Genomic DNA, 27739 nt, shown 5'->3' on the forward strand with positions numbered 1-27739 from the left:
GGCCTACGATCTGACCTGGCATGACCTTTATGTGATCCAGGCCTCTACCCTCACTCCTGAGGAATGAACTCAAGTTCAGGCAGCAGCTAGGCAGTATGCACACCAAACCCACCTAGTGGACAATATAGTCCCTGTGGGTGACATGGCAGTGGCAGCTACAGAGCCCCACTGGGATTACCAACCAGGTCAAAACGGCCACCAGAGAAGAGGCCTCATGGTTCATTGCCTCCTCCAAGGTATGGAAATGGTCTTGGACAAAGTTGTTAATTTTGATAAACTCCAAGAGATTACACAGCTAGCTGACAAAAACCTGGCTATTTTTCTGAACCAGTTACAGGAGACTGGTGTGGGATGGTCTGTATGTCAAGTGTGTTGCTGATTGGTCAATAAATAAATCACTGATTGGCCAGTGGCTAGGCAGGAAGTATAGGTGGGACAAGGAGGAGAATAAAGCTGGGAAGTGGAAGGCTGAGTGAGAGACACTGCCAGCTGCCACGATGAGAAATAGCATGTGAAGATGCCGGTAAGCCACGAGCCACGTGGCAAGGTATAGATTTACAGAAATGCATTAATTTAAGCTGTAAGAACAGTTAGCAAGAAGCCTGCCACGGCCATACAGTTTGTAACCAATATAAGTCTCTGTGTTTACTTGGTCGGGTCTGAGCAGTTGTGGGACTGGCAGGTGAGAGAGATTTGTCCTGACTGTGGGCCAGGCAGGAAAACTCTAGCTACAGAAGACCATGGTTCAATATACTCGCCTTGACCCAGCCTCCTCAGCGGGAGCCATGGTCCTGGCCACCCACTTCATTTCTCAGTCAGCATCAGATATTAGAAAAAAATTTTAAAATGCTGAGGAGGGTCCCCAAACTCCTCTACAGGAATTGGTGAAAATGGCTTTTTAAAGTTTTTAATGCGGGAAAGAAAGATGGCTCAGCAGTTAAGAACACTGACTGATGTTCCAGGGGACCCAGGTTCAATTCCCTGGCTGTGAAGTGTTTGATCACACCAGAAAAAAAAAGTTTTAAATGCTCGAGAAGAGATAGCCAAGTTATCCAGACAGACAAGGCTACAACAGAAGGCTATGCTCCAAGCCCAAGCTTAGCAGCTGCTCTGAGGCCACCAGGGCCCCCACAAGGGGGACAAAGGAAGTTGGCCACAAGGCTCCATCCTGCTGGAGCTCAGCCCAAGTCAACTCCACCAGAAGCCTGCTTCAAATGCAGCAAGCAGGGCCACTAGTCATGGTATTACCCTGATCCCCAGCCGCCCAGGAGGCCATGCCCTGTCTGCCGACGGCCTAGACACTGGAGATTTAAATGCCCTGGTGCGTGCTTATCCTCTATGCCATACCACAGAGGTCCAGCCTCACCAACACCATCAACTGAGACCCTACCAGCCTATGAACTCCTAAGCCTGGCAGAGGACTGATGCAGCCTAGACTTGGTGCCTCCCATTGCCCTCTCTGAGCCTAGGGTGATGCTGCAGGTAGTTGGGTAAGTCCATTGACTTTCTATCGGACATGGGAGCTACCTATTCTGTTTTGAGATCTTACTCAGGTCGTATAGTTCCCTCGCCAATCTGTCATGGGAATGGACAGGACCCCTTCCTTTCCACTTAACACTGGATACTTCCCTGCATTCTTGCAGGGTGATTCTATTCACACTCTTTCTGGTCATATCTGCTTGCTCTGCACCTCTGCTTGGTCACAATATCCTCACCTGCTTTGGGGCCACACTCACCTTGGCCACCACACTCTCCTGAGTATTTCACAGGTCCATTCACAGGGGCCCTCCAGATATGTCAGCCTCTGTACTAGCTTTGAGGACATCAACCCGGTGAGGATTGGTAGGGTCATGGGGCTCCTGTTGAATGCTCTCAACATCTCCTGGAAGCTTCACATTCCCACAATCCTCTGGAAAGGTTTAGAAGGTCAATAGACTCATCAAACAACAGCTCACCAAGCTCTCCATTGAACTCAAGTTATCTTGGCCCTCCCTTCTCCCATTGCCCTTACCCACCTCCAGGCCACCCCATGCTCTACTACAGGTCTGAGCCCTCTTGAGCTCCTTTAGGGAAGGCCCTTCCTCCTCAATCACCATCTCCTGGCCCAAACTCCCCTACTGGCTGGGTACCTCCTCTACCTCTCTCTTCTGAGGTCCCTTCTCCATTCACATGCTGACTGCTGTCTCCCTGTCACAACACCAACAGACCCAACTGCCCCTGAGCCTGCCCAATGCTCCCCAGGGGACAGAGTACTCCTCAAACAGCTAGTTCCTACATCTCTTGAGCCCCGATGGACAGGACCTTATTGTAGATGTAACCAACCGTCTTATTAAATAAGAAACACAGAGCCGATTCAGAGAAGAAAGCCAAGAGGTCAGAGCTAAGAGCCTTACCCTTCCTGCTTCAGCAAATCCTCTTCAGCCAAGAGAGCTCTCCGAAAGGGGCCTACTTCCTGTGTGTTTGTCTTTATATAGTCTTTATGTTCTGCCTTCTCATTGGTTGTAAACCCAAACACATGACTGCCTCGTCACTGCCTGTCTGTAGAGACTTCCAGGTCTTCTATGGTTGGGATTGAGATTAAAGGCGTGTGTCTCCAATGCTGGCTGTATCCTTTTACACCTTATACTATGATTCTCACCACCCCCTCGGCTGCCAAGCTCCTGATACATCCATGCTGATATCATCTCTCCAGGCTCAAGTGGGCACCTATTCAGGATAAATGGTCTGTCTAGCAGCTGGTACCCTCCACCCTCCAGTTTTCCAAGATGTCCCAATGAAGGGCCTATCTGCTCTTCTGTCCTGTGTGTTCATCTTTGTAGTACAACTAGGGTAAATGTTAATAATCTATTTTTTCCTAGAAACTTGCCTTCTCTTCTTCCTCAAGAAACAGATGCCTAAGGTCTCCAGGTTGACAACTGGATGCTCCTCCACTCACACCTTCTGCTGAATATGAGCCCACAAACTCCCAACTTCCCCTTTCCCCATGTCATTCCAGGCCCACAGGAAGTAACCAGACTTGAACTGGTGCCCCTATACCCAAAGAGTCTGGAATGTTTGGGTGGAAGCTCCATTTCAACTCCTGGCACCCTGGTGTCCCTATACCCAAAGAGTCTGGAATGTTCTGGTGGAAGCTCCACCTCAGCCCCTGACACCCTGGCATCCATATATCCAGAGTCTGGAATGTTCTGGTAGATGATCCACCTCAACTCCCCTCCCACATCTCTTTCCCCAAGCCTGCCCCTTCAAAGCCTGCCAAACACAGCTCCTTTCCCAGAGAGGCTCAAGACCACTGCTACAGGGTATTTAAGCTGCATCTCAGAAAACAGACACATGGTTTTCTGGTATCTCGTCCCCATCTCCTCTCTGGGAGGCTGGAGAATCACCTGGGAATGCTTTATCCATTAAACAGAGGCTTTTTCTAATTTGGTCTGATTTGGTCTAATTTGGATTGCTACATTGGCAGAGAGGCTTATTGGGGTGCAAAAAAACTTATCATTCTTCTGCCAACAGAATTAATCCAAAACTCTACTTTAGCCTCAGGCAGACTCTTTGGACAAGGCCCCAAAGTAGCCACATTCATCACCAAAATCTCTCAAGAATGATCTCTAGGTTACCTATTAATATTCTTCATCTCTGCAACCTTTTCAGCAAGGCTCCCAAGTTCATCAAATCGCACTCAGCACCACTGTCTTCCATGCTCCTACCAGCATGGCCCATTAAGCAGCACTTAAAGCATTAAACTACTTTTCTTCTAATCCACAGTCCCAAGGTCCATATTCCTTCAAATAAAAGCATGGTCAGGCCTATCACAACAATACCCCATTCCTGGTACCAATTCTGTCTTAGGGTTTCTATTATAAAGGAAAACATTTAATTGTGTGGCATACAGTTCAGAGGTTCAGTCCATTATCATCAGGGTGGGACATGGCAGTGTGCAGCTAGACATGATGCTGGAGAGGTAGCTGAGAGTTCTTCATTTTACAAAGGCAACAGGAACTTGTCTGTCTCACTGAATGTGGCTTGAGCATATATGAGACCTCAAAACTCACCTCCACGTGACACACCGCCTCCAACAAGACCACACCCACTCCAACAAAGCCACATCTTTTAATAGTGTGCCAGTCCCTTTGGGGCCATTTTCTTCCAAATCACCACAGGTTTATTATAGAAGGCAGAATGAATGAGATAGAAGATTGTCTTCTGAGTAAATAAATGTGGACGAGAATTTTAAATTGTCAATAGTGGTAGTACATGCCTACAATCACTGCCTCAGCTTGGGCTACATAGTGATTTCCAGGCCAACCTGGGCAAAACTCTGCCTCAAAAAACCAGAAAAGGTGGGAGCTAGAGAGATGGCTCAGCAGTTAAGAGTATTTTCTGTTTTTGCAGAGGACCTGGGTTTGGTTCCTAGTATCCACATGCTGGCTTACAATCATCCTGAACTCCAGTTTCTGAGTATTCAGCACTCTCTTATAACTTCTGCTGGCATCAGGCACACATGCAGTGCACACACACACACACACACACACACACACACATATATGATATATATGTGGGCAGAACACTCATTCACACAAAAAAAAATCTTTAAAAATATAACAAAGTCACACATGGCTTCAGCATGGCATAGAAATCCAATTCTGACAAGAAAATTTCTTCAATGAAAAATGCTGAGAAAGGCTCACCACTGAAACCTAACCTGATAGAAGAATTTTGGAAATGTGTAGACATATACAGGAACCTCTTTATCTTTTCTGTGGTCAACAGAGGAACAGCAAACAGAAGGACATCTGAAATGCTTAGAATCATAGCCAGAAGTTCTTTGGCAAAATCCTGGCTATGATTATGGGTTTATGTTGAAATACTTCTAATAAGTGCTACCAGATCAGCAAGAAGTTGAAGGGCAGAATTGGTCTTATTGACTCCACCAAGGAGGAGGTGAATGAGTGGTTCAAAAAGTATATGGAAATAGCCTTTGCCTGAGATGAGAACAAAGCAATTTTTACTGTGGCCTGGATCCAAGGACCCTGGAGCAGTTTCCCCCGCCATCAAGTCATAGCTGAGGCAGCTGGGCCTGTTTGTTGCCCTCAAGAGGAATGTGTCAATGCTAATGTCCAAAAGGTCTGCAAGTAGGGTGATGCAGACCCAAGCACAGGCCCATGTCCTGATGCGTATTGGGTATGAGATGACTTAATTCAAAGTGACCATCAATTATGTAAAGGACGTACAGTCAGGAAGATTCCAGCAGATAGATCATTCCCTGCCACAGAGTGCACCTGAGTCTAAAGAAGAGTCAAAAGAGAATGATGATAATTGACTTGGGGACTCAGGACTGAAGTCTTCCCATTTATTCTGTGTCTCCACTGGACCATTCAGGACTGCGGCCACCCCTCTGTAAGGAGGAGTTATTTACTTTGCTGCATATGAAGAGAAGAGAGGGTGATGGGGAATGACTGTGCTTCTATAAAGAATAAAACTTTGTTTGTAGCGTGTCTCTCTGTACAGCAAGATTAAAAAAAAGAGAGAATTTTTTGATGAGATTTAAAAGGCAAGATAAACAGGATGGAGAAATGCAATTCTGAATGCACAGATTTATCACACTGTACCCCATAAATACATACAATTATTACATGTTAATTAAAAAAAACAATGAAAAGAAAAAAAGAAAAAGTAATCCTAACTTAAATTGAGTCTCTGGATAATATAGTACCTTCCTAGTAGCGGGGTAGCAAGGATGTGTCTATGGCTGAGAAATAACGCAGCAATCACAGATCATATGTTGGCCACTGATTTTGGAGATGCAATCCTCTTTCAGCACCTATAAGCTGGAGACAGTGGTTTCTATATCAGAGTTGTTAGGATGTATGCAACATACTTTGAAGAGCACATGACTCACAATCTCAAGAACTTTGCTCTTATTCACAGGGTGTACTTTTTGCTTAGTAGGACATCTTAAATACCTCCTAAAAAAATTACAGACTTGTTTCCTTTACTGAAGAATCCATGTAGTGAAGCCTTTATAGAATTATCTGGAAGAAATAGAGTACCTAGAGAAGTGGTTCTCAACCTTCCTAATGTAATACTTTAACACAGTACCTCATGTTGTGGTGACCCCCAACAATAAAATTATTTTTGTTGCTACTTCATAACTGGAATTTTGTACTGTTATGAGGTGTAATTTAAATATTTGATATGCAGGATTTCTGATAAGCGACCCCTGTGAAAGGGTCCACAATTCACAGGTTGAGAAGTACTAGCCTAGAGGCTTATTGAGCACATGCAGGTGTTGTGCAGAAATTTCTCTCAGATAAAACAGTTGGTCTTAACAGAAGCTCAAGACACAGGGTGTTCTGAAGAGAAGTAAAACATTCCATCCTCTGAAGCTCTTAAACTCAGGAAGTAAACAACTCAAAGGCTTCTAGAAATTCCTGAAACTGACCAGATTCCCTCCCTCCCCAAGCATGTATAATCAATCAGTAAAGCTGGCTGAGAGATGGGTCAGGCAGGCTTAGTTGCCTAGAAGAGCTGCAGATCACCTGAGTTATCCCAAAGAGACAGTGTTCAACCTGTTGAGCTTTCTGCAAGCTGTGCAGTATTGTTCAGGTTTTCTGCTATGAGCTGTCACCACTGCTGGGGTGGGCTTTTGGTGTGGGTATTTTTAAGTCATTTCTGTTCCTGTAAATAACTCCTCACCCATATTCCTGTAAATATAATTCCAATAAAATCCATTGGTTCACCAAGTTGGACTTTGTTGGTAGCCGTCCTTTGGCCTCTGGGGTGGGTAGATACTTGTTCACATCTCCCCAGGAACAGTGTTATAGGACAGCAGGCTACAGTGGTAGACTCGGTAGACTCTGCTCCTGCGATGAGCTGAGTACACAGACGCTTGGGCTAGGGTAAGCAATCCTTAATGATGCTTGTACTGAGGGCACAGTAAAGTTCTTTGGTAGAGTGTTAATTAGGTGGGCTAGACCAAATTAGAAAGAGACTGAGAAAGGAGGGAATGGCTCCTAAAATAATCTATCAAGTTTTGGAAAAGCACGTTCCGGGGTATTGAGAGCTGAGAGCCCACAGCACAAGCTCTGTTCGTTTCTTTGGGCCCACTGCACTCCAGGGGACTTCCTACCTCTGCAAAATCAGCGGGGTGGAGGCCTTCTCAATGCTCCATCCCTCAGGCTCCACCCTTGCCAACCGTGTTGTCCTTCTTCAGCGGCCCCGCCTTCCTCAGCCTAGCACCTTTCCTCAGCTGTGCCCCCCCCCCCCGACCCCCGCGCGCCTCCTTCACATCCTCAGCCTTCACTTCTCTTCAAGCCAGTCCTTCTCCTCAACCTTCACCCCTCCTCAGCAGGTTTCCCTCTCCTCAGCCCTCCTTATCCTCCCATCCTTCCTCAGCTAGTTTTGGGTTCTTCTTCCCTCACGTCTCCTCTGCGGTCCGCGCTGCGAGGCGCATTGGGGCTTTGATTTGCTCCTCCCCTTCCCTACCTCCCCGCCTCCTGCCGGCCAGGGAGGGAGACCGCCAGCCGGAGTCCGCATCCCTGTGCACAGGCTGCCGCAGGGCCCAGCGAGCAGGTGGAGCTCAGCCTCCCGCGGAGCACTGGGCGGTGGACCGCAGTGACGAGGCCCGAGACATGGCGGCCTTGCGCCTCTGAGGCCGCAGAGCCTCCCGCTGCCTGAGCTGCGCCTCACCATGCAGCTTGGCTGCTGACCGCCCGGGCGTGTGGCCCCGAGGATCCTCGCTGCGGTCATCACTCTGCAGTCTCCATGGTGTATTCCTCCTCACTGCTTCCGGCCGTGTAGCAGCCGCTGCCGGCCCGGCCTCAGGGCACTCTGCCTATTCATCAGGCACTTTCCCTTTCCATTTTTTATCTCCATCCCTATTTGCGTTTCCTTTCCCCTTCTGCTTCGCGTCTGTCTCCGCCACCCCGCTATGGCCGCAGAAGAAGTGCTGCAAACGGTAGACCACTATAAGACTGAAATAGAGAGGCTGACCAAGGAGCTCACAGAAACGACCCACGAAAAGATTCAGGCTGCCGAGTACGGGCTGGTGGTGCTGGAGGAGAAACTGTCTCTCAAGCAACAGTATGACGAGCTGGAGGCCGAGTATGACGGCCTCAAACAAGAGCTGGAGCAGCTCAAAGAGGTGAGCTGTCTGTCTCCTATTCCCCTTTCACGTCTGGCATTTCTCAGAGCCAGTCATCATTGTAGACAAGTCAGAAGGGATATAGCCAGAAGGACTTCATCTTAGAGCCCTTTGTTGATTAGAGGATATTGAAAGAGTTCATTGTTTTCACCAACAGAAAAATTGCCCAAGAAATGAATGCATAAGCTGGAATGGGAATATCTTTATCCTGTGGGGGGAGGGAGAGTCACAAGAGTGTTCAAGAATCAGCGCTGGCAGGTGACATTGAACTGGGTTGAAATACATAAATCAAATTTCTCAAACTGCTGTTATTTCAAACCCAGGTATCAATGACCATTTGCATAATCCATCCAACTGATGAGGAGTTTTGTGCCTGAGGACCCACAATTTTGGGACGGTAGAGTTTGGTACCTCAGCTGTCTGCAGAGTAACTGCTTCTTGATGAAATAAGGATTAGTTATTAGGATTCACCAACCCTGTATGACGTTGGCTTTAGTTCTTATCCTGAGGCTGTAGGAACAAAACAACTTTGCTAGGTGGTTTTGCTGCCCTTAAGTTCACCTCTGAGCCAGGCCAGCTATGCTTACATTTTATGGAAGGCATACTGAGACTGAGGAAAATTAAACTCACCCCCAAATATATATATATATCCTTGCCTTGCATGTCAAATATGGCTCTTCAAGTTGAAATGACTGTATTTATAAAACCAGAATATCACCAATGTTCTGTGAATAACATTTTTCTATTTTTTATGTTTTCCTTCTTTTAAATACTAATATACTGAAAGGAAATAATGAATATGTATTTATGTGAAACTAAGCACTCATAAGGATTATACATATTATTTAAGGCACTGCGAGTAGCAAGTAATCAAGTATAAATGTTAATGTACATATATACTGCTTACCTATGTGACAAGTTTTTATTTTTATGTGCATACTAACATTTTAAATGTTAGGCATATCTTAATACATAAATAGCAATACTTTTCTTATAATCTAAGTTTATTTTAGGGAAAGAGAAGGTTTTGTTTTGTGCTGTTACAACTAAAATACATGAGTTATGACATTCTAATCAGTTTGTCTTCTAATTCGCAAATAATACAGATTTATACCTTTAATTATCCTATTTTTATTCAGATGCTTAAATACCAAAAAATATGTAAATAGATATGGTTGAAAACCATAGATAGAAATATAATTTTTGTATATAAGTCTATAAATTCTAGTTCATGCTTTTCTTGCCATATTCATATTTGGTCTTAATGGTATCTGTACTTATATTTTCTAAGTTAAATTATGACTTAGGCTGACATGTTTAAATGTAGTGCTAAATCTTGGGAAGCAAGGAAACAGATGGTTATTGTAATTCTCAGAGATGTTTCTATGATACCTTATTTATTAACTGTGTTTTGCCAAGGTGGAGAAATGCAAACAAATGTTAAGTCATCACTTTCTTGATAAAAGAGGTGGGCTTACTTGATGATTTAAAATATGATCGTTAATACATCTTTCTTCATGAGTTAAAAAACACTTTTAAGGCTATTTCTGTGTTGTATGTACTCAACACAGTAAACCCTAATACAGTTGTCTTTTGTCTTTAGTAGACAATGAATTCTTAAGGGGATGAATCTATCTTTTATTTATTCATTTGAAGTTGATAGATAAAATTGTATGTATTTATCATGTATAATATTGTTTTTGCAGTATACATATGTTATGACTTAATCGAGCTAATATATTACTTCACATAATTATTGTGTTTGTGATAACCCAACACCCATTCTATATTTTTAAAAAGTGAATATATTGGCATTATAGTCATCATGCTGCACAATGAATTTCTTAAACTTATTCCTCCCGTATAACAGTAAAAGTGCATCTTTTCATCCACATCTTTCCTTTTAAGCATAAACACTTCTAATAACTACCATTTACTTCTCTGATTCCTTATATGAATGAGATAATGAAATATTTGTTTTTCTATGCCTGGCTTATTTAATTTAATATAATATAAAGTCTTTAAAACAGAGCTTAGCACGTAGTAGGTATAAAAATAAATATTTTATAAAGATCAATTTGTATTAGAAGAAGCTACACTTCTAATCAAGTGTTTGGAAGTCAATATTGCTTAGTGTCAGAGAAGGACTGAGAAAATTGAAGAGTGTAGAAAGTGACCACCTATATTAGTCTCATTGACAGTAAATAGAAAAAGAGGAAAATGTTTTATAAGAATGATGAAGGAAGTTTCTTAACACACAATAATACAAATACCAATTGTATTTATTAAAATAAAAATTTAAACAATAAAATTATCAGGAACTTTTCTTTTTATCAAATGACACTCATTTTCATATGTATTTTGGTTAACATTTAGTGTAAAGGAAACAATGAAGAGTCTTAGCAAGCAGGATTATAACTATATAAAAATACATTTTAAAGTAGTAAAATAATTGTTATTATTTGATAATAAGACTTATTTTTATTTTTAAATATGCTTTATTTTAGTTGAGAGTATTACTTAAATGAACTGAGTCAGTCTTAAATACAAAAACAAACAAACAAAAATAATTGTGCAAACTAAGACATTCCGATGATGATGTCATATAGAAGCCATTTTGTGTGTGTGTGTTTGTGTGTGTGTGTATAGATCAGATGACATCCAAATATTATTCCTTAGACAACTTGTTTTTTGAGACAGTATCTCTTACTGGCCTGAAACTTACCAAGTATGCCAAGTTGGCTGGTCAGTGAACCCTAGGGAACCACCTGTATCTGCCTCCTCACTGCTGAGGTTACAAGTGTTCACCAACATCAAAACATCAAACTTAGGTCCTGATGCTTGTATGGTAGGTATTTTTATCAACTAAGCTATTTCCCAACCCAAGAAGTCATTGTTTTAAAACATTCTCGGGGCGGGGGGGGGGGGTGGGGGGGTGGGGGGAGGAGCAAGATGGCTCAGAAGGTAAGGGGTTTTGTTGCCGAGCTTGATGAACCTGAGTTTGGTTACCCTCCCTTCACACTACATGGTGGAGGAAGAGACCCCACTTTTGCAAGCTGTTTTCTTATCTCTACATGAGTGCTAAACACACACACACACACACACATGATGTAATTAAATGTTTTTGAGTGCTCTGATTATTCAAAAGGAATTTTTGGTCATTACCAGGAATACATAGCAAACAATATTGCTATACCAGTAAGGTGGCTCAGTGGATAAAGGCATGTTCACCAACCCTGAGGACCCACATGGTGGAAGCAGACAATCATTTCCTGCAAGTTGTCCTCTGATCTCTACACATGTGTGGTACATATGTACACACATACACACAAAATGAATAAATAAATAAGTGTAATAAAATAATATTAATGCACTGTGACTTTATAAAGTCAAGTGTTAAAAACATCTTTGACTTATTTCTGGAATCTTTAAACAAATATGGTTCATTGAAAACACCTGGAGTGGGAATGCCAACACAAAAGCACGGTAGTAAGTTCAAGTGCGGCATTTGTGAATTCTGGTTTAGCAACAGGACTCCATTTTTGTAGACTATCTTCCTTTCTAGGCTAATATGCACGAAAGCAGCACATATGTACATGTGCACACACAAATAGATTACACACACACAAAAGAAAAAAAACTAATATAAAATGTACGTTCTTCCAATTGCTTACAAATAACCTAAAAAACAGTCACTTCATTTACATCTCTCTTCTGACATAGTTGCTCAAATATGCAGCAACTCTTCTTTTTATTTCAACTTAAGCTTTCATCCCTGGACGAGCTAACTTCTCAGATTTCATTTACACAAGATTTTATATTTTATTATATTATCATGTTTTTTCTTCTTTTTTTCTTTTTTTTTTTTTTGGTTTTTTGAGACAGGGTTTCTCTGTGTAGCTTTGCGCCTTTCCTGGGACTCACTTGGTAGTCCAGGCTGGCCTCGAACTCACAGAGATCCGCCTGGCTCTGCCTCCCGAGTGCTGGAATTAAAGGCGTGCGCCACCACCGCCCGGCTATATTATCATGTTTTATAAACACATATACAGTTATAGTTTTGAAGACATTCACCTCCAATTTCTTGATTATAATTTTTTGCCCTAACATACCTTAAGTGATTTGTACATGCTGTATTTCAAGTTTGAGAATATAATAATTACTTGAGTGTTGAAATATGTGATAAAGGTCTTTCTTACACATGAAGTTGTGACTTTGAAGGGGATGGGCTGTGAAAGGATAGAGTTTTACTACTAAAACAGTTTATAATTGGGCAGTCTGGCCTACATAGCAAGTCTCAGGACAGCCATGACTATATAGAAAGATCCTGACTCAAAAACATAACAAAACAAAATAAGTCCCCAAACAAAACATACTACTACAACAAAACTAGTTCATTATGTTAAAAGAGAAGTTATGTGCAGGAGATACAATGGGAAAGGGAAGTAGCCACATCTTGTCATAGGGATGGGGAGCCATGAAAAGGAAATAGTAAGTATATGTGCTGTCTTACATCTTACCTCACTTAATCTTCACAGTAATTTTAAGCTTCTTGATAATGTTTAGAAATAGGAAAATAATAGGAAAAAAATAAAGCATCGATCTATATAAAGCTCTATTTAAGGTTGGGTGCATTGCACATCTTGTTTCTAATTCTTTTAACAACTCTTGTAGTGTACAAGACAGATACTACTCACATTGGATCTTACAGATTAAGGGCCTTTAGAAGTCCACAGAACTAGTTTAGAAAGAAACCTACTTTCTTGGGAGGTAAAATGTATTGGCTAGAACCACACATGCAATTTAGAAGGTTGTGGTAGTTAGTTATAGAAGGTGGATTGGAACAATGAGGCAAATAGTGGCAGAGGGACTGCTCCATGGTGTGGGCAGATCTTATTGTAGATACGAAAGAGAGGATGGCAGAACCATCTGGAAGAGTCCAGAGCAGAGAGAGAAAGAGGTAGATTGAACACGGCCAGCAGACAGGATGTGGCCAGGGCTATCTGAGAGAGAGGGGAGAACGGTAGGGCATAGAGAATACAGAAAGCATAGTGAGATTAACAGGAGCAGGGGCCTAGAATAGTGAGAATAGCTGGGTTATAAGAAACGTGAGTAGCTGGGAGCAGGGAAGGGTCAGAAGACTGGTGTGGGACATTGGAAATGTATAAGTACTTGTGAGTAGGGACTGAGAGAGCCTAAAGGCTAGCATGGACCTTGATTATGGTGATAGGTTCCACAGGTATATATGAATTGGAGAGCCATATGTCTCTTTTGCCAGAGGTAAGGAAAATGACTCCTTTTGGATAGGCTGGACAGGCTCCACAAGCTCCTGAGGAATGTTGGCTTTTATCTAACCCTATAATTCAGATTGAGCTCATTTCTGTATATTTGGATTGCTGTTTGTAGTTTGGGGAACTGCAGTTTCCTTTGGACCTGACACACAATTAAGAGCTATTTAGGAAGTAGGAGGAATACAGTTCTTAGGATGAGTGGAAGTTGGTTCCATTTACAAAGAAAGGTACTGTGGGGAAGAGCAATTTTAGAGGGTTGGGTTTTAACCAATGTTTCATGAGTTTTATTAATTCATATTTTTTTTTTTTGTGAGTGAGTTTTAGTTGCATAACAAATTTAGATATTCAGCACTCAATTTAATGAAAATAAATGATTTGTGTATTTGGTTGCCATTTAATTTAAATCTAATTTCTAGGATATGGAATACATGAACAATTTAATAGTGTTTTATTAGTTATATGCATTATAAATTAGAAGAAATTTAAATGATAAGACATATGGGCAAAAAAATCTGACTAAGCACAGTGAGACCATCATCTTACCTCGAAAACTACCCATTACTGCCCTCTTAGAGCCATGAAGGGTAGGAACAACAGAATTGATCATCACTGACTGATTCTTGGAATTCATCGATGCTTTGTTTTTGATACAAAGTCTCATGTAGCCTAAGGTGGGCTGGACCTATGTAACTGAAGCTGGCCTTGTACACTTTATCCTCTTGCCTCTACCTCCAAAATGCTGGGAATATGGCCTGTTCCCAGATGCATTAGTACTTTTAATGTACTTTTTCCTTTTTTATCATAAGAATGATTGTTCTTTAAGAGCTACAATAACAACACTTTTGGTTTAGATAAAAACAAATACAACTGTGTTGGTTAGTTCTTGTCAACTTGATTGGGGTCACCTGGAAAGAGGGAACCTCAGTTGAGGAAGTGCCTCATCAGATTGCCCTCTGGGCATATCTGTGGGACTTTTTTGTTCTGTTTTTGATTGCTGATTGATGTGGGAGGGCCCGTCTCACTGTTGGTGGTGTCACTCCTGTGCAGGTGTCCCTGGCTGTATAGGAAAGGAGCCTGAGCAAGCCAGTAAGCAGCATTCCTACATGGTTTCTGCTTTAGTTACTGTTTCCAGGTTCCCTCCTTGGCTTCCATGAATGATGAACTGTAACCTGTAAGGCAAATAGACCATTTCTTTCCCAAGTTGCTCTTGGTTATGGTGTTTATCACAGCAACAGAAAGTGTACTTAGGTCAACAATGTAGTGAATTTTCTTTTGTATGTTCTCCCTTCTCATTGTCATGGCTCCTTTGTAAATATTCTTTTGAATTTATTTTAAATGTCTTCGAACATATGAATCTATCTGTATGATTTTGTTTTGTTTTTATAAAATCAAGTGTAAAGAATGTAGTACTAATTAGGGAAGACTGATAATGTGGCTCAAATTCTGTCCTGATAGTTTGGATGGTAGTGAGAGAGGAAAGAAGTGCAATTGTGTATCGAAGAAACTGAGGGGATTTGTTTGATGACCCCATAGCAGCCTTGTGTGTTGATATCAAGGGACTAGATGATGGTTTTGTAGGTGAATTATTGGTGATTTTGCTTTCTTGTTTCTTTGGTTGGTGATGGGAATACGTGTATCAGCATAATGCCTTGCTGGTTTCCACAGCTAGAGGGGCCACTCCTGCAATGTGACCACATCCTGCTCACTCTGGATCTTGGTGTGAAACCAGGATGATTCAGGTAGTTGGTCATTAGTACATTACCCCTTATTTGTTCTCTGACAGTTTAGTTTTGAGGCAGACAACTAGGATCTTACAAGCATTTCAGATCTTGTACAGCATCTCATAGGAGATAGGGAAAAGAGAGTAGAGAACATAAAATGTTAGCAAGTGTCTTAATGAAAGGATGATTATTGGTACTTTTTCCTCCTGGGATCTAATTACTTTGTCTATAAAATCCAGGTGATTGAATAATTTCAAAATATTTACCAGCATTAAATTTCTGACCTGCTGTGTTTCATAGCTGTCCAGCTTGCTTGTCTACCTAAACTTTCCTTTTCAAATTCCTTCTACTTTTTCCAAAATATGAAATAATCTCACTTACTTGCATTAGCTTTCACCCAAATTTCTTGAATTTGCCCTCAACTGTTTTCCACGTTGTCTTCCTGTCCATTTCAGTCCTGTGCTTTCAGTTCTAGCCATAATATGTCACTGACCACTCATACTCTTCCTCGCACCGTTTTTTCTAAAGTAATTAGTAGTTCTTATATGAACACCTGGCCCATACACAGTTCCCTCTCAAACTCAATTTACTTTTCTAATCTTCCCTATTTTATTTTAGAACTGATTCACAAATTTGTTATCATTGAAATACCTGCACCTGGCTTCACAGACGGGCAGAAGTGAGAGAGAGAATGAATATGAATATGGATATAAGTGAAATTATACTCCAGAACCAATTGTAAAAAACTTTTGACTTACTGGCTCTTTATATTATTTTTTTTAAGGTTGACATAGATTCTTAATGTTGGAAGGATATTAAAAATTAACTGGTGTAGTGATCTAGTGATCAGAACTATAAGAAAGTCATTTTTGTTAATATTTTAAAATAATTTAGAACTAAAACTCTTTCTTAAGTGAAACTTCAGGTGTTCTACCTTAATCACTGTAGTTATTTCTGATCTAGTTTTATAATCAAGATAGTTTTTTTTATTGTATCAAAAGAAAATAATTTATCTTTGCAAGCTACATTAAAGTGCTTTCAATAAGATATGCCATTATTTCCTAACTAAGGTTTAGACTAGGGCTTTGTCTTAATTACTGTTTTATTGCTGTTTTATATGACCAAGGCAACATATAAAAGGAAGCATTTAGTTGAGGACTTGTTTATAGTTTCAGAATGTTGGTCCATGATCGTCATGGTGGGGAGCATGTTGGTTGGCAGGGAGGCATGGCGCTGGAGCAGTAACTAAGAGCTTACATCCTGATCCATGGGTAGTAGACAGAGAGAAAGAGAGACAGAGAGAGACAGGGAGATAGAGAGAGACAGAGAGAGGAAGGGAGGAAGGGAAGGAAAGAGAGAGAGAAGACTGGGCCTGGCCTGGGCTTTTGAAATCTCAAAGCCTCTCCCCGACTAGTGACATAACTCCTCCAAGGCCACACTTTCAAATCCTTCCCAAACAGTTACACTAACTGGAGATGAGGCATTCAAACATATGAGCCCATGGTGGTGGTGGTGGTGGGTTCATTTTCATTCAAACCACCACAGGCCTAAAAACTATAAAAGATTTTAAAGAATAGCCATGATAAGTTATTTCAGGAAAACATATTGAAAGCAAAAATAAATTTAGACAGATAATGTTTTAGTTATCAGCAACCAATTCTAAATTAAAAAAAAATGTGATGGTAATATGACTCAGAAATTTGAAAAATGAGTATAAAAGAAGTGCTCTGATTAGATAAGTTATTACATAAAAATAAATGATAGTTTGTTCATTCCTGCAATAACATTAATATATTTAGTGTTTCTGCTGTGTGAAAATTACAGATTTGGGTATTAAAAATACAGCATAGAACAGAGAGAAAGCTCCATGTTCGTGAAGCTTGTACTCTTTGTGCAAAGAAAGATGTCTTAGTTTGCGTTTTTATTGCTGTGAGGAGACACCATGACCACAGCAATTCTTATAAATGAAAACATTTAATTGGGGTGGCTTGCTTACAGTTTCAGAGGTTCAGTCAATTATCATGGCTGGGGGCATGGCAGTATGCAGGCAGATGTGGTGCTGGAGGAGTAGTTGAGAGTCCTACCTCTTGCAGGCAACAGGAAGTTGACTGAAAGTCACACTGAAGGAAGCTTGAGCAAGAGACCTCAAAGTCTTCACCCACAGAGACACACTTCCTCCAACATGGCTGCAGCTCCTAATAGTGCCACTCCCTTTGGGGGCCATTTTCTTTCAAACCACCATAAAAGACAATAATAAAAATGAACAAGAAAGATAGATAATATGTTAAATGGTCCTTAATGTTACAGAGAAATAACAAAACAAAAAGATGGCATGTATAGTGGGTGAGATTATTATGCCAGAGAAAGCCTCATTGAGAAGGATGTCAGAAAAGGTGGGGCCAGGGATTAAAAAGTAGATGAGGCCAGAAAGGGAATTAGGGTCAAATTACATAGCAGTGTTTTATACTAGGATTTGGGCCTTTGTTCTGAGTGAGACAGAACTTTTGGAGGATTTGGCCAGAGTTTCATTATTCTGTACATTCTTATTTACCCCAGTGGGACAACCTTGATATACATTTAAGCAAGATTATAAACTCCTCTGGGAAAAGGAGGATTTGGATTTTTTGGTTTCTTTTCTGTCCCTCTCCTTTCCTTCCTTTTCCCATTTCCTTCCTTCCTCCCTGCCCCTTTCCCTTCCTCCCTCCCTCCCTTCTTCTCTCTCTTTCTTTTCTTTCTTTCTTTCTTTTTTGAAACAGGAGTCTCACTATGTTGCTTATGTTAGTCTTGAACCACTAAGCTTATGTGATCCTCTTGCCTCAGTTTCCCAAGTAGCTGGATTATAGTTCCTTCCCAAGTTCAGGCTATCATGCCTGCTTAAAAAAGGGTTTTAATGGGGGTTGGGGATTTAGCTCAGTGGTAGAGCACTTGCCTAGCAAGCACAAGGCCCTGGGTTCATTCCTCAGCTCTGGAAAATAAAGTAAAATAAAGGTGTGTGCCACCACCACCCAACCCCACATCTCTAAAAACGGGGGTGGGGAGGTGGGGGTGGGTGGTGGGGGTGGGGAGGTGGGGGTGGGTGGTGGGGGTGGGGGTGGGGGTGGGGGTGGTGGGGTGGGTGGGTGGGGTGTTTAATAAAGCTTGTAGCCCGTGAAGTATGCTCTGTTCTCATTTTCATCCACAATGCAAGTGTTTAGTAAATATTTATAATATTGCATTGAATTAGGCTGGGAAAATTATATAAATAAAGTTTTTAAGTTAGCAAGGTACTTCAAAAAGAGTTTGTTTAAAAATACCCACTTTATTAGGTTAAACCAACTGACTAGAAAGCCATTGTGCTGACTTGTCTGGTTCCTTGTACCTAAATTTACACTCAGTCTCTGCCTTTTTATTCTGAATAATATAAGTCATCCAGGAAACCCTAGTGAAGGGTTCAAAGACAGGTTCAGCATGTATTACTGGTTCTGTGATTGATATAACTGATATTCTAGAATGCTGGTCATTCATTTATTCATTCTTTCATTTGCTTATTAAATATTTTGAGTGCATCAGCTCGATGTCAAGCATTTTGCTGTGTATAAGAAAATAAAGTCTTGGAGCTAGAGACATGACTCAGCAGTTAAAAGTACTTGCTGCTCTTGTGGAGGACCTGGGTGTGTTTCCTCACACCCACATGGCAACTCACAATTGCCTATAACTCCAGTTCACAGGGATCTGATGCCTTCTGACATCTGCAGGCTCCTGCATGCACGTGGTACGCATACATGCACTCACACACATATACATATACACATAAAATTGTCTCCTACTCATGCTCATGTAGGTAGTGCCTTCAAACACACATACACACCACACGAAAGTAGGAAAGTAAGAAGGAGACTTCCTGGGAAGAGGGTTTTGATGGGAGGGGAAAGAAGAAAAGAGAGGATAATGGGAGGAGAATATGATTGACGAACATTTTATACGTATATATGATCTTGTGAAAGAATAAGATTTAAAAAGCATCATTCTATAGTTGTAGTGTTCTCTGATGTAATTTACTGACTACATTTCATGAAGCACATTGAGTATGAAGCAAATTTTTTTTTTTTTTTTTTTTTGGTTTTTCGAAACAGGGTTTCTCTGTGTAGCTTTGCGCCTTTCCTGGAACTCACTTGGTAGCCCAGGCTGGCCTCGAACTCACAAAGATCCGCCTGGCTCTGCCTCCCGAGTGCTGGGATTAAAGGCGTGCGCCACCACCGCCTGGCATGAAGCAAATTTTTTTTGTTCCTATTACAAAGCTCAAATGTTGTTTTTCTTTCTATAAAGTCAGACAAAATAACCAGGCATATTCTTTTAACATTCTATGAAAATCATCCCATCCTGATACTAAAGTGGATGTCAGGATTTTTTTTAAGACAAAGGGTTATTGCTTGTAGAACCCAAAATGTATACTCTAGATTAGGAACATGCAGACTAGAACATAAATATATCCTGAATCCAGAGTTAAAGTAAAACATGAGACTAACAGAAACAATACTTTAAAGCTGGGTGTGGTGGTACATGCCTTTAATTCCAGCAGAGGCAGTGGATCTCAGTGAGTTCAAGGCCAGCCTGGTTTATATAATGAGTTCCAGGACAGTAAGGGCTATGCAGATAGATCTTGTCTCAAAAAATAAACAAACAAAACAAAACAAAACAAAAGAACACAGTAAAAGAACACTTTATTCTTTCTTTCCTTTGGTAAGATTTTAATGACTTGCTTGCATTGCTAGAGCATGTGGTAATCTTCAGAGGCTAAGGGGACAGGTATGTTGGTTTATAAGAACTTGATGTGATACTTGTTTTCATTAGCAGAAACACTGTCTATAATGTCTTATAAATGTTGGTTTATTGCTTCTGGAATATTATGTTCTTGTGTCCTCACCCTGGGACCAATGGGTTGCAGATAATAAGGATAGAGGACTAACTATGAAGAAGGGCCATCATAGAGACTTAAGGGCAGAGTGAGTTAGCAGCAACATGACCAGAGCCTTCTCTGTTAGCTCATTGGAGTGTTGAAACAGAAGCCAAAATGCAACTTGTTAGAGAGTGAAGAAAGTGAGTCAGAAACTTGATAGATTTTGGAAAAGATGATGCCTGAATTACTTTCAGCACTATGACTATCATTAAATGTGTCTATTTCCTTTATAACTTAGAATGAAGTTCTGATAACAACTTGTGCATCAATTCTATGGTTTGCTTTGCAATGATAAGTTGTTAAACTTCACAAGTGAAATATCACAGTAATAAATGGACGCTCCAGTAAGCTTCAGATTGCAGACTGCAGATTGATGTTGCAGGGTCAGAACGCATCCCACTGATTAAGAAACATATGATTTGAATTAGGGAGTTTTTTTTTTTTCCAACATAGAGTTATTTAAAAATCTGGATTTAGGGACTCTTCCAAAAAATTAGAAGATTTCACAAAGCCATGGGACTGCATAAAATCAAAGGACTGGAGTTGAGTGAATTTCCTTTTGGACAATGTATGAATCTCTAATGTGAACATCCATCATCCTATCTCATCCACATTGTCTTACTGACTATTCTCCCCTGATTACATAATCTGTCACGTATCTGCTGGCATTTGAGGATTCTTTTTCTTCTCCTCCCCACAACCCCTCCTATTCTTTCTCCTCCTCCTCCTCCTCTTTTCTTCTTTGGTAGTACTGGGGATTGAATTCAAGGCCCTTACATATGCTAGACAAGTGTTGTACTGATGAGCTATGTCCTCAGCCCATACAACACTGAGTTTTAATGCTGATACTCTTTTACCATTCTTGGAAAGAAAAATAAAGAAAAAGGAAAGTGGAAAATGGGAAAGGAGAATCATTGAGGATGAAAGTGCTGAACAAAGAGTTCTGGCCCTGGATTAAGATTTTCAAACTTCATTCTGTGTTCTATTGCTTGTATCTTGAAAGTCCTATTATTTTATGTACTGAATAAGAACAATAAAAAGGACTGATGTTTATTTTTGAGTAAGTATATATAGGAGCTTCAAGTTCATATTCAGTGCTGCTTAGGAAGTATATTAAATTGCCTTTCTAGTTACTGTGACAAAAGTAACTTGAAGAAGATATTTTGTTTTTTTGGCTCATAGTTTGAGGGACTACAGTCCATTATGGTAGGAAAAGAATAGAGGCGGGAGTGTGAAGATGTTGGTCATGTTGCATCAGCAGTACACCCTCTTCACAGTTAAACCTCTTTGGAAACAACTTCACAGACATGCCCAGAGATGTGTCTCCTAGGTTACTACAAATCCAGTCAAGTTGACATGAATTTTAAACATCACAGGAGGTGACCCTCTGTGGTCTCCTTGGAACCCAAGACAATTGTAATGTTCCACTATTCTGTGATTGCTGAATTTTATGTGTTTTTCTTATCCTATTCAATTTGCATTATTAAGTATGAGCATAACATCCTGATTAATAATAAATTGCTAGATGAAGAGAGAAAAGGGAGATGTCTGGGTATTTTTGCCTTCTCCTTTCATAGGTTCTCAGTCTACTAATATCTCCTTTCTAGAAGGACATCTATCTATCACTTTTGGGCCAGGCCTGATAATTTTTAAGAAATAGGAAGGTAGTTCTTTACCTAGTTCTTTAGGAACATTTAATTAGCTTTGTTTATATCTCCAGAAATAGCTATTAGTACCTGGAGCTAAAACATTGGATCAACATGGATCTGGTTTTCACCGAATATTTTGTTTTAAAGTGAGTATTGCTAATACATTTTTTTTTTATTTTTGGTTTATTGAGACAGGGTTTCTCTGTGTAGCTCTGGTTGTCCTAGAACTCACTCTATAGACCAGTCTGGCCTTGAACTCAAGAGATCTGTCTGCCTCTGCCTCCAGAGTGCTGAGATCAAAGGTATGTGCCACCACTGCCTGGCTATTTTTATAATTTAAAGTACCACACTTAGTTATTTTTTGTCACAATTCATTACTCAAAACATAGTTTTTCAAGAAAAAAAAAAAGAATGAATAGAATAGCTGTGAGTGGCTCAGTTTTGTAATTTTAGTATTTGAAAGACAGAGGCAGGAGGATCAAGAAATTGAAGCCAGCCTGGACTACATAGCTAAATCCTATCTCAAGCAAACAAATATCTGTGATGAGAAGATCTCTTTCCTCCTAAATTAGCCGACTAATAAAAGGAATAAATAACAAGGTAATTCACAAACTTAACAAATGTCCTCCTGGAAGATCTGGTCTTGTTATCTTCAGCACACAAGGCATTTGACATTCATTATTAGCATGGACTTTTTTATGTATCAACAACAACAATAAAATGAGACTTAGCTGAATATTTATTATTGATAATTGAATTTAAAAAATATTGGACCCCAAACAAACTAGTATTAAAATGAGTTAACATAAAAAAATCCAAAATTTCTAATTTTTCTAAGTCTGTTTATGTTTTTGAATTTGTGTTCATTTTTAAAAAAAAATGTATATGTGTATGCCAATGTATATTTAAGACTTATAAGGTTATTTCTAAGGAAATGTTTTTCTATGCAATATATTAAAGTAATCAGTTTCTGGTGCTTTTCTAAGGAAAAAAATGAGACTTAGCTATATGTGTTGATTGTATGACTCCCCGCCCGCGCCCTCCCGCTTTGTTTTGCTTTGAGACAAGATATTTCTATATAGCCTAGGCTGTCCTCAAACTTCTGCCTTAGCTTCTTAAGCACTGGGGTGGATTATTTTGATTCCACCTGACTTAATTTTTTTTTAAAAATGTTTCCTTGCAGTCTGGCTATAGAATGTGCCCTTAATTTTTCATGAGATCTGGGTTTACTAGGTAGGAGAACAAACCAAACATCAAAATTGTAAAAACAGCTAAATTGTGTTCTCCACTTAGCACATATCAGCTATTGGGCTGAATACTTACTATGCCCTAAGGTGTCACACTTAGCAGCATATGAAAATAGATACTACTATCCACTCCCCTCTCCCCCTAAGACAGGGACTCACTATGCTTTCCTGGAACTCATTATGTAGGACAGACTGGCCTTGAACTCACAGAGGTCTGCTTGCCTCTGTCTCCCAAGTGCTAGGATTAAAGGCATACACCACTATACTCAGCTTGAAGGTAGGTATTACTATTATTTATATTATGTGGTTAAAAAATTTGAAGGACAGATAGATCATGTAATCTGCCTAGTTAGTGAGAAAACCAAATTTTGAGCCAAGCAATGTAACTTCAAAACTTTTTTTTCTCTTGAAACAGGCTCTCACTATGTAGCCCCCCCCCCCCCCCCCCCCCCCCCCCCCCGTCCTGAAACCTGTTATAGATCAGGCTGGCCTCAACTCACAGAGATCTGTCAGCCTCTTTCCATAAGGACAATAAAAACATCATCAACAACAATAATTCCTTCAGAGGTGGGGTGGGATAAGGGTGGGTCAGGGGAGCAGAGAGAAGTAGGGTAAGGGGGTGTAGTTGGAAGGTGTCTCTTGTCCCGCAGTCCCGTGGCCCATTTATAAAATAATGACACAGAGGCTTATATTAATTACAAACTTATGGCCATGGCCTATGGCTCAGTTTTCTCCAGTCCCACCAGGCCCCCCGCAGTCCTGCAGCCACTTATAAAATAATCACTCAGAAGCTTATATTAGTTATAACTGCTCGGCCATTGGCTCAGCTTATTACTGACTAGCTCTGACACTTAAATTAACCCCGTAATTCTTATCTATGTTTAGCCACATGGCTTGGTACCTTTTCTCAGTTCTGCCTTGACATCTTGCTTCTTCTGTGTCTTGCTGGTGACTACCTGACTCATCACTTCCTCTTCCCAGAATTCTCCTCGTCTGCTTGCCCTACCTATACTTCCTTCCTGGCTACCTGCCAATCAGCATTTTATTTATCAACCAATCAGAGCAACACATATTCACAGCATATAGAACGACATTCCACAGCAAGGGGGCTTGCTGGTTTTTTAAAGAGAATTGTATTGCTGTGGAAGGGAGGGAGTGGAATCTAGAACAGCCTGGAAGTTTAGGATAGAAGGGAGAGGATTTGCTGGTGGCTTTGATATGCATTACAGGTATGTAATGGGGACCAAAGGAGCCTGGACATTCATATGGGCCTTTGATATGCATTATAGGTATATGCTAATAGAGAACCTTATGCTCCATTTGCAGTAGTTGGTTGTAGGGAGAGATAAGAAGTGATGGCTTTACCTGGGTTTCTGAGAAATGTTTCATGTAGGCTTTTATCTCTCTGCCAGCAATATTTTTGTTTACCTTGTTAGAACTCATCCTGAGCTGAGTCCAGACTGTCATTTTGGGACATAGTCAGTGGCACTGCCTTTTTTGGGGGGTTTGGGACCTAACAAAATTATGTGAATATGTGTGTTTCTGTGTACATGTGTGAGGGTGCACATGGAAGCCAGAAGTATTGGCGCTTCTGGAACTAAAATTACAAGAGGTTGTGGACAAGCTAACATGGATTTGGTTCCATGTTGGAATTACAGTTCTCTGGAAGAGCAGCAAGTAGTTTTAACTGCTGAGCCTACATCCAGCCTTTATTTTTTCTTTAAATTGTTTTGCAAGATGGAATTTCCCATATTACCTAATAACTATATCATTATTTCATAATTTAGGGCCCTAATTGTCCATTTGTGCTGTGGTCCATGTGGTTGCTACTTTAAAAAGTCATAACTGCTTTAAAAAGATTCAGTCACCTTTGTTGGCATATTAGATTTCAATGTACTATTCCTGTGTCTAAGACTAGGTTTTTTTTTTTTTTAAATGTGGATTTGCTTTTTTCTTTGTTTGTTTGTTGCTGTCTCTGAGGATTTTCAAGGCAATGGTTTTGTTATTTATTTATTTCGAGTCACTGTAACATGTTGAAAAACACTCCAACAGTCGTTACATCAGTTTAGTTTCTGCACCTAGCCTAGATGACAAGCTAGTTTAACCTTTTCTCTTGTGCCTTGCTCAGTCAAGGCTCAATAAATACTTGGTGATTGGCTTTCCCATGAAGGATAACTTTAACAGCAGCATGTGATGCCATGGAGCTTGTAAAAATACTGGTACCAAAAACTTCTTGGGATGTGTCTATTTTCAGACTTTTCTGGAAGGTGTCATACTGCAGGAGAAGCTGCAGAGCCATCTGTGCCTTTTCTAGGATGTCTGCAGCCTTGAGCACTGCCATTGTAGAAGATTCCCTCTCCGTGCTGTAATTAAGTCAGCCACAAAGTCCCTGTATTGAAGGGGCCTCTTCCTGCTGGATAGTGTTGCTGGTTTTGTATTATAGGCCATATTATTGTGGATTAGGCAGTTATTTTCCTTCATGGTCTGGATTTAACAGACTGGTTCTCTGGGCTTCCAGGAAGTATTGTATTTCCTTGAAAATAAGTGGTGGAGAAATTCTTTCTTGAGATTATGAAAATATCTTAGATAAAAGATTTTCCTTTTCTCATATTCAAAACAGTGCTAACTCTTACAAGTATACTTCTGATGAATGACTTGTTTTACTAACTTTCTTTGCTCTAACAAAGATGAATTTTGTTTCCATAGCAGAGAAACTATAAAAGTGAAATAATTTAGAATACATATCGTGCTTGTTTAGGTGTCACTTGTGCTAAAGTCAGAATGAGACTGTCTTCCTAGACCTGACCTTTTGAAGTCTGTTATTAGTTTTTGAATGTATAAGAAACAATATAGGATTAGAATTGTAAATTAAGGAACTGGAGAGATGCTCAATGGTTAAGAGCACTGGCTGCTTTTCCAGGGCACCCAAGTTTGATTCCTAGCGTCCACATAGCAGCTCACAGCTGTGTATAATTCTGTCTCAGGGCATCCATATCTTCTGGCCTCTGTGGTCACCAGGCATGCATGTGCATATATGCAGGCAAAACATTCATACACATAAGATGAAAAGAAAGAAAAATTAAGAAAAATGCTGAAATTTACTTGTAGTCTTCAATATTGTTGACCTGTATACAGAATATAGAAATCTATTGTTTTTTAATTCAAAATGTCTTTCTGATTAAGTAGATAAAAACATAGTATATCATACATTTTAAATATGCCTAGTAAGTGAAAGGCCCTAGGTTTATCCCCAGTACTGGAAAAATGTGTTGTAGTATGAGAGGATTTTGTTTTCTAAGTAAATTATTGAGTATGTGTTTACAAGAACAAACAAAAAGCACAGTGTTGGGTTTTAGCTTCAGGGTTAGGGTTAGGGCGAATAAGATGTTATGCATATTTCCTCATTTTCACAGTGTTCATGTTAGTTAAGTATGTGCAGTTTGGGAACTTAGGGAAGCAGAAGTTAAGAGATTAATAACTGCACCAACAACTTGATATATGCCAGAGGAAATAAGATGCTTTTAAGTCTGTGATTACAAACAGTCTTTCCACATAATTGAAATCATCCTCAGAACATACATGTTTCCTTCACTCTGAAAGGAAAATATCCTAGAGAATGTTACACTAGGTATCTTACAATTTTCTAGAAGCCTTTCAAATTCAGTTATCTACTAACCTTTCAGTTCATAACCCTTTTTTTTTTTTTTGACTTTCCCTCTTTACTGTGGCTGAGTAGTTTACCTTTTTGAGCACTTGGCTTTCTTCCTGTGAACATAAGGTGCTCCATCTGCCAGTGTATCATGGAGGTTTAAAATGGAAACCAGACTAGTTTAACTACTGCTGTATGCCCACTTAATAAATACCAGCTTAAAATGAAGAGAATAAAGTTATTTAAGACTTTATTATTTAGCTTGTTAACAATTTAGTTTTTATTTTTTATTCTGATGTCTGATTTTGAATAATGTTGTGTTTTTTATTATTAAGTTAAAGCATAAAAATGTGGCAAAATGAAATCCTGTACTTTGAATATCCATGAAAAACCCAACTTAAAGGCAGCTGCTCTAATTATGCTTTCTGAATTACACTTACCTCTGTAACCTGCATACACCGGTTTTCTTTCCTTTTTTATTCACCTTTGTAAATTTCAATGCCAGGATCCTTGTCTTGAGTTTTTTTTTTTTTTCTTGTCCTAGGGCCTAACAACATAGTATCAACACATGTCTTTTGAATGTATGGCTAAGTATAATTTAGTACATCTATACATTTCATCAGTGTTTTATGTTTTATAGTCCAGAAACAATAGAATGGAAATTCCATACAGTTTATCCTAAGATATTAAGTAGTTAGTGTAATGTGAGGGCATAAACCCTAATCCATTTTGAAAATGTTTATTATGTAAGAACAACTGACATATTGAAAAAGTCAAAGCAAAATGAATTAACTTAAAATGAGGATTAACATCAACTAGTAAGTAGGAAAAAAGTGTTGACTAGAACACTTTCTTAAAATACATACACATAAAATTTTGTTGGCAAAAATAACAGTTAACTAATTGTTCATATTAAAATGTTTTATTGCTGTTTGTGGCATGATTTTCCTTTCTGTTTAAAAGGACTCATTATAATAGCTTTCATTTTATGTCTGATCTCTAACCATATTAGATAAATTATTTTTTTCAGTCCTTTAAAAAAGTACTTTATCACTGAGCTTGAAGGAATTATACTATAGACAGCCTTTCTTATTTTCTTCAACTGTTAA

At 39.9% G+C, this 27739-nt stretch overlaps 1 protein-coding gene across 1 annotated transcript in view; it reads left to right on the top strand.

Moving 5' to 3' along the window:
* The first annotated feature begins 7876 nt into the window (after nucleotides 1–7876).
* LOC131906573 (protein bicaudal D homolog 1-like) overlaps nucleotides 7877–27739 on the top strand; it is a 61186-nt gene continuing 41323 nt past the window's right edge. Inside the window, exon 1 of the mRNA XM_059257182.1 lies at nucleotides 7877–8140. Coding sequence (XP_059113165.1) covers nucleotides 7928–8140 — 213 coding nt within the window. The 5' untranslated portion in view covers nucleotides 7877–7927. The remainder of the gene's footprint in view (nucleotides 8141–27739) is intronic.

The sequence above is a fragment of the Peromyscus eremicus genome, chromosome 3, assembly GCF_949786415.1.
Source record: "Peromyscus eremicus chromosome 3, PerEre_H2_v1, whole genome shotgun sequence".
In the NCBI taxonomy this organism is placed as follows: domain Eukaryota; kingdom Metazoa; phylum Chordata; class Mammalia; order Rodentia; family Cricetidae; genus Peromyscus; species Peromyscus eremicus.